We start from the raw sequence: 15,678 nt of genomic DNA, 5'->3' as shown, positions 1-15,678 counted from the left end.
GGTTCTGGAAGAGAAGTAAACAGACAACCCAAGAAGGTCAGAGTGATCAGCTGAATAATTTGTTTTTCTCTTCAGCAGACAGCAGCAAGACCTCTATTGCATACTACCAAACAGCTTGAACCTATGCTGAAACAGCATTTGCTATTTTTACAACAGCTACAAGCTTTGCCCATTTCCATGCCTGAAGTAACTTGCAAGGCTATGTGACTACATTTTATTATCAGGGCCCTTGGAAGCAAAAGCTACATCTACCATGCCTCTGAAAGCATCACGATCCAAATCCAGGGCAAGGTTTGCATAGAAACCCAACACAAGGGATAAGAGGATAAGAGGAGAATTAAAGGAATAACCTTTGTGATTTTACTAATCACAAGATTATTGCCCATACTATCACTTACCCAACACTGAAAAAATTGAAATAATAACACCACAAGGAAGGAAAGCTGGCACAGCTAGGTGGCTAAGATAAACTCCCTTCCTCAGGGAAGGGGAAACTCCCATACAGGGAGACAGAGCGAAAGCCCTCTGCTTTCCTGGTTTAGTTTAAAGGGATGAAGACCTCACAGTTCTTGAGGCCTTCTGCAGTCTGGTGACACACTGTGGGCATTGCAGGGAGGAGGGGAGGCACCAGGGCAGGGCACTGCTGGGGATCAGCCACACAAGGGCAATTTGGGTGAGTGGGCATTAGTTTGGGAAGTTATGGCTTGAAGTATTTGCTTATCAACAGCTTGAAAGAGTCCAGGCTGGGCCTAATTTTGGATTTATCAAACATTCATAGGCTTTACCTAACGTAATAAACAACTAGAAAGAAGCTTGAGGCAGTGAGCTCAGTCTCACAGAAATACTGTATTTTCACCACACCTGCTTATCAGATATTGAACCTTGAAGTTCCTACCCATGCTCATCTGGACTGCATTATAAGTTGTATCATACCCATTTATTTGAATGCTCTCACACAGTACAGTCTGGTGAACAAGAACAAGACAGAGCATAAGAAGTGCATTTCACTTTTTAGTTCACATTCAGATTACAACTCATTTGACAGAATGAGTCCATCTGCCCCAGAATTTCTATGCTGCAAGTCAGCACCTGGAGGGTTACACAAACAGCTGCAGGAAATCATTCACACTCCTCTCTGCCCCTGCACTGAAGTCAAGGTTTAAGACAGAATTTAAATATACTCCAGGTGTTGTGCTATATTTATGTTTTTGTTGAGTAAGAGGTCATGTTCAGAGCTTGGTCATCTCATTTCAGATACACACACAGAGAGGTAAGTAAATCCGACTGCAGGTAACACACCTGGTGCCTCTGTCAATTTCTTTGTACTCTTTGTGTGAATTATTTCTCCCTCAAAACGTGACATTTGAAACGCTAGAAGCCAACACTAAAGAGATGAGGGATCCATTTTCTCTGTAGTTTTCACTACTGCGACCTGAAATGTTAACAGAAAATGCTGGGCTTTTGCTTTAAGGCCAATGCCTGTGGGATTCAAACCTTTCCTGACCACGTGAGATGCTCTCACAATAAATGTCTAATAACAACTTAAACACCTTTTTTTTTCCTCTCCAGGAGTCTTGCCAGCAGTAAGGCAGCTGATAATCTGCAGTGGAAAGCTAGCCTTCCTGATTTAGTGTGACCACTATAATTCACCTGATTCTCAACCCCAGCTCTCACTGAGGTGCACAAAAATTTATGTGCACACTATAGAATTAGTTTTCTTTGTTACAGAACTCTTCTGTGTATTATGTGGCATGGAATAAAAGATTTTCCCAAGGTACCACGTGAAATGACACCAAGTCCCTAAAGATTCATTTCCAATGATATAGATAACAAAAGTAATTACTGAAATCCTTTTTCTTGTAGCAGTATCAAATATGTAATTTGTAAAGTGCTATAATTAAGGAACTAATCATATTCCTGAAGAAAGCAGCTCCACTCCAGAGTCTTTCTATTCAGTCTTCTTAGCTACAACAAGATTGACTGGAAAAGTAACTACTTACTGTAAGAGAACATATTAAATTCATGTTATTTGCCCAGAGTAATAAGACTGTCCATTTCTAATGAGGAGCCAAGACTCATCTGCTTTATTTCATACCCTGAGTAATTAGTTACAAGTAAAGATTTTGGTATTTTTTTTTTACTCCAGTCCAGCACCAACAATTTTCTATACAATTCAATATTTTTAATAGCATTTGGACTATACAAAGGGTCCAAGCTGTCACCATCAAAGTATGACATGAAAAGTATCTTTACTAACAGCTCTGCCTTACTATTACAGCTCTGCATGTATGTATTCTTAGTAAAGTTAGAAGTCTACTTTTGGCACAAATTCCCTCCTCTTTCTATACTAAAAATAATAGAAAAATAAAACAAACACCCTTCAAAACTACATGTGCAATTTTTTAAAGCAAGCCATTTCTCATTCCCTTTTGTTTTATAAAATGAGCTGCAAAAATGGTTGTCCAAAAATACACTTCTGTATAGACACAGCATTTTATTCAAGCAAGGGAGAGTTACCTTTCCAGGTTTTTCAACAAAAGCTCATTGTCAGTGGTTCTGCTTGAAGTCAAAGGTGACCTGTGGCAACAGATCCAATTATTCAAGTACAAATTTGTATGGCCCAGGGGCTATGCCCTGTAACAGCAATAATGTCATTATAAAGGAAAACTCAAACTGGATAATCCAAAGAAGGAAAAAACACTTAAAAATATTTATTCTGCCATGATCATACTGACAGATGTGTGTGGGTGATGCAGCTGAAATTCTGGCTCACTCTGATGAGTAGACAGCAGTTATTTATTGTCGTACTGAAAAAACAAATCCAGCAAGTGATTAATTTGTCTCATCCCATAAACATTAATGATATTTCCTCTCCCAGTCAAACTATTCCATGTAAAATTCCTTCAACACTTGTCAAAAGAAGCTGTCAAAAAAAATCTAGCTTAAATAAAGTCATAAGACTAAAACCTTCTGGGTCAGTAAGAATAATTTGTAAGCAAGCCTTCCATGGGTTGGATAACAACAGCATATCAAGTCTGAGCAAAGCATGTTGAGCTCTAATCCTTTCTTTCAGCCAACACAGTTAATTACCCTGGCATGAAATCTGATCAGCACTATGAACATCCCTGGCTTAAGGGCTCTATAGCAGTGCAAGTTTGTTAATCGGAGAAACAGGAAGTTTCACAGTGCATCACTCAAAATATACTGTATGAGAATGCTTCTTGACTTCAAAAGTGCTATCAGCATGGCTCAAACCCAGCAAAATACAGGAATGAAAATGGTAGGTGTGCATTGGAGTGTTCTACTGTGAAAGTGGACTTCCTAAAGGAAAACCTATGTTGATTCTTAGTGGTTTTGAGCTAGAAGTATAAAAAGAGGCTACAAACTAATGCATCATAGATATTCATTGTTTAGAAATACTGAATACAGATTCCCTGGAACATCTTGCACTGCTTTGGTCTTATATTACCAGGTGCATCTCCCACGAGCCATACACAAAACAGCCTCTTCTCAGAGCTCTACATCTGTGGTCATCAATGACTTTGTCCATCATGCAGTTTTCTCTCCCTTTTTGACTCTTCCATGCATGATTTACATGTTTCCTTATATCTGTCATAAGAAGCTAATGATTTTGGGTGTTACAGCTTTGTCAAAAAGGGCCCAGGAATGGCATCTTTGAGGACAACCTGCCCAAAACACAGGAGCCATCTATTCCCACATGCAGTAAGTCAAACAGGGGTGGCAGAAAACCCACTTGGCTGCACCAAGAACTTCAGGAGGTAGAGTAGGGAAGGTAGAGGCATGGACTGGCTACCTAGGAGGAGCACAGAAATACCTGAGCCCATGAAGACAGAATTAAAGGCAAAGCTCTGTGGAGTTGAAATCCGTAAGATGGAAAGCGCAATGAGAAGAGCTTGTAGGCTAAAAAAAGGCTAAAGAAAACATGAGATTACTGATAAAAGAGATGAAATTTAGTGTCAAAGGACACATAAAGACTAAGACACTCAACATCTAATTTCCTTCAGTCTTTACTGCAAGGTTTGCTGTCCCAAGTTCCTGTGTCCAGGGACAGCCTGCAGAAGGGAAGGAATATCCACCACAGAGGTGTCAGGGACCCCTTCACTGGACATATCACAGCAAGGGGGATAAACACAGCACAAGTCCATGGGACTGGGTGGATGGCACCAGAGGGCCTTGAGGAAGTTTGTGATGTCATTGTGTGATCATGCTCTGCTATATTTACAAGGTCCTAGTGCTTGACAGTGGCTCCTGAGGACTGACCAAAACAAATTCTTGTCCACCTTCAAGATGCAGGACCCAGGAAAGTGTGACCTTGAATTCATTAGCACCAGGTGAAATTTTTGAAATGGATTAACTTTAATTAACTTTAGTCCATGAAAGACTGCTTTCTGCTAGATAAATCAGAGCCACTTCACTAGAGTTTAAATGTGCCAGGGATTGTCTAGGACAAGAACAAGGGGAAGCCATCAGTAGAACCACACAGAAGTACTGGATGTCCAAGAAACCCTCAGACAGCACCTGTGACATGTATGGAAGAATCAGAGCACTTGACAGGACAGAAGACACAGGCAGGAGACACCTCCTTTTGCAAAGGGGAACTGTGAAGAAGGGAAAGACAGCATAAGTGAAAACCAGGAGCTGTTAGCAGTAAGACACACATTCTTTAAATGCACAGGGTGTTGTCCAAACAGTGGAAACAGAAATGAGCATTAATTTAAGCTAAGTGCATGTAAATAATATGATAGAGTAAAAAAAAACCCAAAAAAAAAACCCAAAAAAACCCCCAAAACCCAAGTTTGAGAAATAGCTTACTGTAGTATGAAAGCTGCTATTGAAATATTTGTTTCAAACACCAGAAGTAGGATGCCTGCCAGAAAGTCTGTTGTGCGGATACATGATCAAAATGAAAAGAGACCACTTTGGAAGCAGGAAAGCTAAATTAAGTATTTCCGTTGAGCTCTTGGCAGTGCCCAATGCCAGATACCCAGAGAAAAGAATAAAAAAAAGGGCAAGTACACATTGCTTCCTACTATATGCTCCTCTCTTCAGATAACCTGCGTGATAACTTCTACTGGAATTTTCTGCCATGAATAGCCTAATAGACTTTTTTTTTTTTAAATAAAACCAGTATTTCCTAAATGACTCAACAGAAATTGTCAAACTATAGTAGTGTATAACTGTTGCTGGCTCCAGTCTTCTTACCAAATAAATAGAGGAACACACAACACCAATTTTTATCAAAGGGCTCTGGGGAGCTGAAGAATTGAAGACCACTAAGTCTTACTTCTGTGTTGGATTGAAGCTAGTAATAAATAACAAAATTAGTAAACCATAGACAGCTTTTGTGAAAAAAAGCCATGCCACAGAAAAACATCATCATCTTTTGAAGAAATCAAAAATTATGTGGACATGAGTGAGGCTATTAATACAGTAACTGAATTTCCAAAGCATTTGATGGGGTTCTTTTCGTTCTTCACAGGCACAGTTCTTCATCAAAGTATGGCAGATCTCTTAGGTTAATAACTGTTAAAGTCTATTAATTCCAACTTTTAAGTGAGTCCATGAGTGTAGCAGCATAAATGTCTATGCTGGGAGCCAAGCAATCCTTCTTTTCTTCCAGGTCATTCCTGAACAATAAGAAAGTTCTTGGTAGCTGCAATTAAAATGACTATAAACAGCTGCAGAATAATTCAAGAGCACTATCAAGGAAATGAGCTGGCAGAAGAGCTCACTGCAAGTGCAAACAATGGTATATAGAGTGTTAGACCACTCAGTTCATTTACTCAGTGACAGACCCTAAACTCTGTTACCACTGGGAGGAAAAAAATATTAAAAAAGATCTTGGAGTCAAATGCAGATAGGTCTTTCAGAATTTTAGTTCAGAGTTAATAAAAAGGGAAATAAAATAGAAGGAATAATAAGGATGGAACATAAAACATTTGTATAGGAACTTCCTGGTGTCTCTGCTATTCCCATATCACAGGGTAGCAGAGTCACAGAGGTACACAACAGTATCCATATCTGGGAGAAGAGGTTAAAACAAGCACCACATTCTGCAGCCACTGACCCAGGGTGTCATTAATTTCAAGACTATAAATGCATTCAAAAGGCAAGTCTGTGCACAGAAAGAGGTCTATGAAGCATGACAACCCTGTTGCAATTTTTGGCTCAAGTGTCTCAGTGCACTGGTTGCCAGCAATGAAGCTTATCCATTCTTGTATGTTTTCCTCACTAGAATATGTTTTTGGCCAGAGCTAAAGTTCTCAAGAAAAGCAATCACTGGTCAGACCCAGTATAAATGCATTTTTTAAATTAAATTTTATTTTAAAATACTCTGGGCAAAGTGGATCATTATACTGGTTAAATAACTCTATTGCTATTTTTAGCAGTGATTCTCCACAGTTATCTCTTGGGGTTTTTTTGGGTTTTTTTTTGAGAGGACACACCTTGTTACCTGACAGCATTCATCCCCAAACCTAGGTCCCTTTTTTATTTCCTTAGCATTGTGTATTTGGATCCAAAATAATCCAGAAAATTTATCACTCTATTTTTACTTCAGCTATACCTATGTGCAGACTCCTGACTAAAAAAAATAGAATTCAGGGCGCAATCAAATTAATATCCTTCCTCCCAAAAGCTAACATTAATTTTATTGCAGGTCTGTTAGGAAGTCAGGATAACATGTAAAATCCAATATAAATGACTGCTCTTAAATGACTGCCATCTATCAGGATGATAAAATAGATCCAAAAAAAGGTAAAAATCACCAAGTTGAAAGAAAAAGTTTTCTTCCAGCTACTGTACAGAGGGCCTGCTAAGCCTGCTCTACTCCTTTGCAGCTAGAAATAAGGTGGAAAAGAAGTATTTCTCCACCATAGCCCAGTTTATGTTCCCACTGGCCCTCTTGCAGAGTGCTGAAAGACTGCAGTTAGATGAGTCATGTTTTAAATTTTGTACACTGACTTTTACATATCCCCATACATTCTTGATTTTTTAACCAAACTTACTCCTTGCTGTATGTCAGCATAAGTGCTGGGCATCAGCACTGAAATATATTGGTTAAAATCTGTAAGCCAAGAGTATGTGGCACTGGCAAAACGGAAATATTCTGATGTACCTGACAAAAAGTTTCAACACACCATCCAGTGTTACTCCTCTCTACAGGACACAGCAAGAGTTAAGGCTTTTTAAAGCAGCTGAGGCTGCCCAGAATCACCAGCAAAGCTCCTACTGAATCAATAAAGGCAGCTGGCAAATCATCTTGGCAACATGTCAGACTACAAAGTCAAATCCAAACGTAGCAGAATTGAATCTCCCTTTACTGGCATTTCTTTCCTCTTCTCCCTCCAGCAGAGACAAGCCCTAAGGCTACATGGCTTTTAAGCTGAGAGAGACAGTTCTTGCAGCACTATTTCACTCTTGCTAGCAGAGCCTGGGAAACCATTTGGCATACTTCACTGAACAAACCTGACTGCACAGGGTAACGCTTAAAAATTCTGATGCTTGAAAAAAGAGAGGGCTGAAGGGAGGTCTGCTTACCTATGAACGAATAACCCAGTCTTTACCAGAAAGATCTTCCTCAATTATCAATGACAAGATACTATTCACAAAAAAATAGGACTATATTGCACTTTGGTAGATTAAAGTGAATGCTGACTGGCCTTATCATCCACAGAGGCTTCTGGTCTTTTTAAGCAGAGCAGTGGGAGGAAAATAAATGGTGCATCCAATAGGTAATCTGCTACCTTTTGCTGCATTTCTCGCTGGTGTTGGGGAATGAGCAGGAAAGTGAGCATGTGGAAGCCTGAAAACATAGAGCAATATCAGCCAATCTCACATTGCTTCCCCTCTCTTCTGCTGTTCCCAGGAGACACACAGAAGCTATAAACCTTTAACCTATTGAGGCAATTGCAAGCATCCCAAGTATTCAATATGTCAAATAAGTGATATAACGCTGTCTGAAAGATACCTTTTGTTCACATAGTTTTATCGTGCTGTTTTGTTTGCTTGCTTAGAACATTAAATACTAAAACCTAACTTGGATTTGAGCTGCTGGCTTTGACCTCCACAAAGACCTATCTGCAGCTGTGCTTGAAGGAAACAATTTCTAAAATTCATATTTTACTCACTGCTGCCCCTCCTCTTCCTCAAAGTATTTTAATCATTTTTGGGCATTTTTATTGATTAATGTCCTTCAGAACAGAAGACAAATTCTGAGATTATGCCGAAAATACTTTAGAAAGCTACAGGAGTGGAACTATTTGGCAGATATGTATGCTCTCTGATGCCCTTCACCTTGAGTAACAATGAAGAGGAGGGAGTACTTGAGTTCTGTTGCCAAGATATTGCAACTCACCTGGGCAGAGGCAGCCCAGTCCCACCTGCAGGTGACACGTTGCCACCTCTGCTTTGCTGTCCTTACAGAGTGAAGGACAAGGAAGGAGTGTGCTTCCACCTCCTTTCCCATCTCTCTCCAGGGAAGGCAGGGCCAAAGCCCTGTTCTGCCAACACCAGCTCCTGGCAACAGCAGGCAACAAGCAGCTCCCCCCTGCTCAGTTAATCATAATACCTGACAGAAAAATGTATTTTCTTCAAGCTTCCTACAAAAGGCATTCCAGTGGCTGCAAATGGCTCAGCAGAAGCACCAGTGTCTAGGGAATAACCTCCTAAAAAGAAAATGCAGACCTGAACAGGTTATCTAGACCATTTTTTCCCTTTCAGAAAAATCTCTTTAGTACAAAGGACCAACTTCTGACCACAGCAAAGAAAGAAAAACAAAATGAACCCCCAGGACAGCTGGCATGTCCTTGCTGCCAGCAGCAGACAGGCACAGTCCCCTCCTCTGACTGCCAGCAAGTGGAAACCTTTAGTAAGTCACCTGAGTAACACAGTGTGAAGGAAGTGAAATGCTGCACTCCATGTGCTCCATTTGCTTGCAATGAGTACATACCACATAGTAAATTCAAGCAGCTGTACATGCATGGGTATGAATCAGACCCACAGCTGGCCAGTTCTCTCCCATCTTGCAAAATGAAAAAAACACCCACCATAAAAGCCCAGACCAGAGCCTCAGTAACCAGTTAGTGACCAACCAAACAGATTAGCTGCCACAGCTGGATACATACAGCCCAGATATTGGCACCCAGTCCAGGGATCTGCATAGCTCCATTTCTGGGGATGAAGGGGAAGTGAAAATTGCAAAGTACTTAGCATTATCTTTAAATTCATATACTGCCCACAAAACCCCAACCAAAAAAACAGACTAAAAAATACCCTACCATTAAATCTGTGTGCTCAGAAACCTCTCGCTAGCTGATATTGAACAAGGAAAATTATACCAAATGCAGATTAACATGAGAGTAAAATTGGTTCCAGCATGTATCAAAAATCAGGATACACTGTGCAAACCTGTAAGTAATCATTCAGCAAGTGTTAGTAACCTTCCAGAACTTTCCCACAACAAAGGAGACGCTTTCAGCAAGCAATTAAACGTTTTTTCTAAGATTGCTTCCCTCTTCAGGGAAAATGCTGGGAGAAACTGTTGGAAGACTATTTCAACCATTATTATGGCAGATCTGTAGTTCTGTTACTGCAGGTAATCAAGCAGAATTATTTAAAGAGAACAGTATTTCTTTGTTTCTGCTCTATATTTATGCTCCATTTTAAAAGCATCAGGGTAAACCAAAATTGAATAAACAAACTAGCGCAGAGATGTCTAATAAAGATAATACTTCCCTTCTTGAAGAGAAATCTTAAGAAGTTATGGATTAAGAAAAGATATGACAATGAAGAAGACTGTGGCTAGACAGAGAACATGCAAATACATGCAATTAGACACTAAAACAGATGACTTCAGAGATAAATCACTATAGACCAAGTATTCATGGAAAGAATCATTGCAAAATTGCAACAGCATTAAGATGAATATGTGGAAATGTGGTATACTGCAGCACTCATGCCTTCAGTACAAGAAGCCTTAAGTGGCCTAATAAATAATATTTTAAGCATCAGTTCAGATATATGGAAAGAAAATAACTGAATCCTGTAAAAACAGAACAAAAAGAAAACAAAAGATTTGCTTACTCTTCTTGACGCAAGTCATTAACGCTCCGATCTAGTGAGATCATATCACTTGCCACCATATTAAACCCAAACTCCTTAATGCTGGCTTGAATGGATTCTTTGTAATCTGGTCCTAAAACATATGGCTTCGCTTCCTCTCCAGGGCCACCAACAACTCCATGAGGCTCAGGCTCTTTGGGTTCAAAATTACCAAGGACTCCAGGTCGTAAAACAGGATCTGGATATACAAATGTCTGAGGTTTAAATGTAAGATACTGCCTCTGGATGATGTTTTGCTGCTTGTTATCAACACCATGATGATTTAGTTCATTTTTGGCCTTATTTTTCCTTCGAATGGATTCCAAGTCCACTTCCACACCTTCAACGTGAGGCCAAGGTACCACAGGTTTGAACTTCTCATTTCCTAGTCCATGGTCTCCTTTGTTTGGCAGGGGTCTTTTGGCTTCTTTGTCATCCTATATACACACACAGAGAAACAGCAGACCATATCAATTAACAATCCTTTATTTATTTACATCCAGTAGCTTAATGCACCAAGAAATGGTTATAAATATATGTTTGAGCAAGTAGGGATAAGTCTCTGTTGAGGGGCTCAATGAACACTTTTTGCTAAAGCTACTGACTGCTGGAGAACATCACCAGCTGTTATCCCCACTTACCTCACTGAGTTGGTCCTGGAAGTGACCTAATGCCCAAAGCATTCCCAAAGACCAAATACGCACATAGGACATGTTAACTTGAATGGAGTTCAAGCTGTAATTCAAACTGATGTGCAGGGGGCACTGACAGCATTTTATAAAGGAGAAGGTGACATGAAGGCAAACAGTGCCCCAGTCCAGAGCACAGCATCCTTGGTCCCACTCTCTGACAGGGAGGGTTTCTGAGGTTTCCCTGCGCACTGGTGGCTCAGAGCTCTGCAGGGTCTCAGCAGTTGCTAGATACAGCCTCAGCTGGGAAAGAGTGCAGTGACTGGGTGTAGTGTGGCACACACGGCTGTGGCAGCCGCGAGCCACATCTAATCCCTACCCTCCACACACACCCTCGTCCCCCAGCTCGCTCCCACCAAGCATTCCTCCCTCTGCTGCCACGATTTATGTACAGCTGGCAGGTGACGCTGATGGCATCGGGGACAGCAGGCAGAGATGAGATCAGCTGCATGCACACAGGCCTGGGGAGGCAGTGCTGGGGCTGGAGAGAGCTGCCACAGCTACTGGCATCTCTGCATCCTTACTGCACTCCTCCCTCTCTCCCCACCAAGAGATCTGAAGTTCTCACAGAGAAGAAAGGCTTGGATTTTCAAAACTGCTTAGCCTTTTCAGTGACCAGCGGGGTTAGTGGAGTTAGAACAAGGGTGGGTGATTTTGGAAGAAACTAGACAGAAAGGCTTTGAAGTGTCTGACTGTGAAGTCTACAGAACACAACAGCACCACCCACGAAAGCACTCCAAAACACACAGTCACTGCTTTTTCCAATACTACTGTCCAAGAGTATGACAGGGAAACATTGCCGAAGGTTCAGATGTCCTGCTAAAATTGTTTATTTGTAAGCAGGACAAATGTTAGTTCATTCAGAAATCTGCAGGAAACAACACACACATTTTAGCAATGTCTCAGAATCAAACATTTGAGATCAGAAGGATGTCACCTATTCAAACCTGCTGAAGGCAGGTTCACAGTGAGATGGGGTTTCTCAGAGGCTTGTCCAGTCACACCCTTTTGTCCAGTTTCTCAGGACACCCTATTCCAGTTGCTTGACCCATCCCACAGTGAAGGTTTTTTCCCCTCATACCTCAGTAGAAGTTTCTCATGTTGCATCTTGTCCTTTCAGTCTGCACCCCTAAGATTTTATTTCCATTTTCTATGCAACTTCACTTTTTGGGGTGAAAAGATGCAATTGGATTACCCATTAGACTTTTCTCCAGTCAAACCCAGCCTCTCTAGGAGGTCTTTTCTAGGTCCTCAGCTTCTGTTAGCATCTCTCCTGTGTTGGGTCAGTGTGGGAGGAGAAACCACACAGAGTGCTCCACACAGCTCAGCTCTGTCTAGGGCATCCACCCATTGTGCACTCTGCCTTTACCGCAACAAGGGCACAATGCTGACTCATGTCCACGTTTAATTAAACCACACAATACTTCCTACTACAATACACTGTTCTCCTCACATCACTCTGTGTAAAAAACCCTTCCAAAATTAGAAAAATACAGTATATAGTATTTGTAGCTTAACACGGTAACAATGAGAGTCAGACTGGCTTCAATTCAAAATAAAGAATTTTTTCAAGAAACTTTCTGAGTTCTCTGTTTTTGTTATAGTTTAAACAGGGAAGACATAGAACATGCAGAAGTGTTACATTATTCTGTTCTTCCATCATCATTTTTTGAGGAACTCAAAAGTCAGTGTGAGAAAAGGGAAGTTTAAGGGCATGTGAAAAGGCACATTTTGCAAGGAAGTAGAAGGTTGCCATGGATCTAAATAAAGCCCTGAGAGGACTTTTGAAGAGAGCATCATCTCACACTTACCCTAGAAATCAAAAGGAAGGCTTTGCCACTAGACTGTCAGAACACTGCTGAGCTCTCAGCTCTTACCAACTCACATCTAATTCCTGCTCTGAGTGCGGAGGCAGCTAAAAAAGCCAACAAAACAGTGAGCATCATCAGGAAGGATGCTTAAAGAGGCATATTTTTGACTACATAAAATTTTGAGGCATTCATGTATTCAGCAGCATTTAGTTCTGGTCTTCTCATCTCAATAGGAGTCAGAGAAAGTACATCTCCAAAGGCGTCAGAGAAATTACAGAGTAGGGTAACCAGAATCAAGGAGAAGGTAGAAAGGTATCTTGAGATGAAAGACCAGAAAGGCCACTAATCTTTCATCTCTAAGAGTCTGCCACTTGGAGATGTGACAGCTAAAGGGGATACAACTGAAGTTTAAAAAATCATGAAAGTGATGGATAAACCCAATGGAAATCCACTGTTTACTGTGATGGATAACAGGTCCATAGGGGTACTGTAAAAGGGCTGGGAGAAACCTGAAAATTTGAATTAAACAGCTGTAAGTGCTGGAAGAGTCCAAAGGGAAGGCAGCATAGAAATTAGCCAGGTTTACACACTGCCATGCTCAGCCACCACCCTGATTCATTAGTCTCAATCAGACAGGAATTTCTTATTCCCCTGGTTTGTGTGAAATTAAATAACCTTTCATTCCACTTCCATTACCTATAAAACAGTTATGAGCTTCCACTTAGCCAGTTCTTCGACTGAAGCATAACAAGAAATTTGTTTATTTTGCTGCCATCAGAGCTATGCCTTATCCTTTATTACATTTAGCCTCATTATAACTGTTACGCACAATTTGCATTATAATGCATTTATTTAGAGTTCTCTTCTACACACTAAATATATTCCATTTTGTGGGCCTGGAAAAGTATTTCATAAAACAAGGAAATTATACACCAATACACAGACACACAGTTAACCCCATTCCTCCAATACCTATGTGCAGAGGACAAATAGAAGGCATATGTTGTGGGTTAACCCCTGCACACTGCTCAGCATGATAGCTGCTCCCTCCTTCCTCCCTAGCCCTAGATACAAATTTAAAACACAGCAATCATATGGGATGCTATGAAGGAAATTAACTTAATCTCAGCATTTTATGGACATTTAAAAAAAATAGAAGAGGAACCAGCAGTGTTTAAGTGCATGGTGCAGACCACAGCTACTGGACATTATTAATTTCTCCACAGATAACTGAGACAAGGATTTTCAAATACTGTCTTGGAAAAAAAGCAAAGTCAAACCACAGCCAAAGAACTACTTCAGTCATCATATCAACCACAATGCCTTAGTTAGGAACTTCTAGTGCTTCCTCTCTGTTGTATGAATCATGACCCACACCCCCTTTTAAAACAAAAAGAAATTAATGACATATCACAAATCTGAAATAATTTTTAATCAGTGTCCCTCACTGATTACAAGCTTGGCTCAGGTAAAAGTATTCATACAACAACAACAGTCAAACTGGAAGACATGCATGTAAAAAAAAAAAAAAATGAACCACAACACCAATAAACCAAACCTTTCTAAAGTGGTAAAACAAGATGGTCTGCAAATTATTTTAAAAACTGTGAAAGAGATAATAACAGCAAAGTGAAGGGAGGGCTCAGAAGAAGTGAGCACAACATACATCTGAATACTGCACTTCTAGGTTGTCCAAAAATGGGGGGAGAGAAGCAAAAGCTGCAAATTCTCTCACATCTGAAGACAAATAACAAAACCAACAAAACCAACAAAATCTCATTACATCTTTATAAAAAGTACATATAATATAGATTTTTTTTCCACAGATCATTATTTTCCATAGAACTGGATCTAGGATTTCCTGCCAGCTTTCTAGCTCCAGTTTGGTGCATGCTTCTTTATTTTTTGAATTTTTTTTCACTCCTGAAGGAATTATGTATGCATAACTGTAACGGGTGTTTCTGAAACAGTGACATGATATAAACACAGTTACTACCTGAATTGTAAAAAAAAAAAAAAAAAGGGTTATTCATTGTCATTTTACTTCACAAAGTGGGTGCCTCATTGCAGAAGACAGGAATGCAGTTGAAGGTATAGAAAACATGGCTGTTTCCCTTTGAAAACATGCTTATAAATTACACAAAGTAAGAGGAAAAACCATGAGAGGTCTTAATAGGGTTGCAAGATCAGTCATCTGGTAGGAGGGCTGGAGTTGTAGCTGGCAATAAAACTGCCAATGTGACAGTTGCATAATCTGCTTTTCTTCAGTAGCTAGTTCAAGGCTGGCAACTCCCTAAAACTCTCTATGAAGTAATGTCTGAAAAAAATTGATGTTAAAAAAGTGGATTTGCTTCAGGATTTTCATATGAGAACTTCAGAATTAATAAAATAAGCAATGATACCCTCAACAGAGCTGTCTGATTCCCAAAGGGATCCATCCCATAAGTCTTCACACCTCCCACCCCCACCATCTGAACTATTAGAAGTTATACCTACTGCAGGACCAGCTGCACACCAAAAGCACACATAAATGGAAAACCACCCAGCTTCTCAAACAAGGATAAAGATCTATGGCACTTCTGCTATCACTTAAAAAAAAAAAAAAAAAGCCCTTTCAATCACTACAACATTTTGGAAAAAAAGTCTGTTTTAAACTCCACATTGCAGCACTGCCTTTAAATCATATTTTGTAAAACCTTCCATCAATTTTGTCACAAGACAACCCTGTTGACTCAAATGATGGCTGAAGTTAGACCATAAGAGTTCTTTTGTCAGACATGAGCAGCGACATTGAAGCCATCAGGCTTGAAAGGGGCATTTGCTGTCATAGTGTCTGGGCAAAAGAGTCTCTATCCTGCTATGACTTCTCTCAGTGAATTTCAGAGGCACTACAAAGCTGATGGAAAGCATACTTATATGCTCAGTAGCTCCTCCAGTGACTTTTAAAACTTGTGGAAATTTAGAACAGAACATTAATGAGAACTGTAGAAACACAGAGAGAAATAGAATTTTACACTAAATTAGAGAAAACTTCTGAAGTTTAAAAATGTATGTTT

The 15,678-nt window shown here is 40.1% G+C and overlaps 1 protein-coding gene across 2 annotated transcripts in view; it reads right to left on the bottom strand.

The window, feature by feature from the left end:
* The window catches only part of GALNT7 (polypeptide N-acetylgalactosaminyltransferase 7), a 71,941-nt gene that overhangs the window by 29,685 nt on the left and 26,578 nt on the right, over positions 1-15,678 (bottom strand). For both annotated transcript variants that reach the window (XM_085058682.1, XM_085058683.1), the window contains exon 2: positions 10,105-10,559. In XM_085058682.1, coding sequence (XP_084914808.1) covers positions 10,105-10,559 — 455 coding nt within the window. The remainder of the gene's footprint in view (positions 1-10,104; positions 10,560-15,678) is intronic.

This window comes from Lichenostomus cassidix, chromosome 4 (assembly GCF_008360975.1).
Source record: "Lichenostomus cassidix isolate B80296 chromosome 4, HeHo_3.0, whole genome shotgun sequence".
Taxonomy (NCBI): domain Eukaryota; kingdom Metazoa; phylum Chordata; class Aves; order Passeriformes; family Meliphagidae; genus Lichenostomus; species Lichenostomus cassidix.
This window is presented reverse-complemented; position numbering and strand designations above follow the sequence as displayed.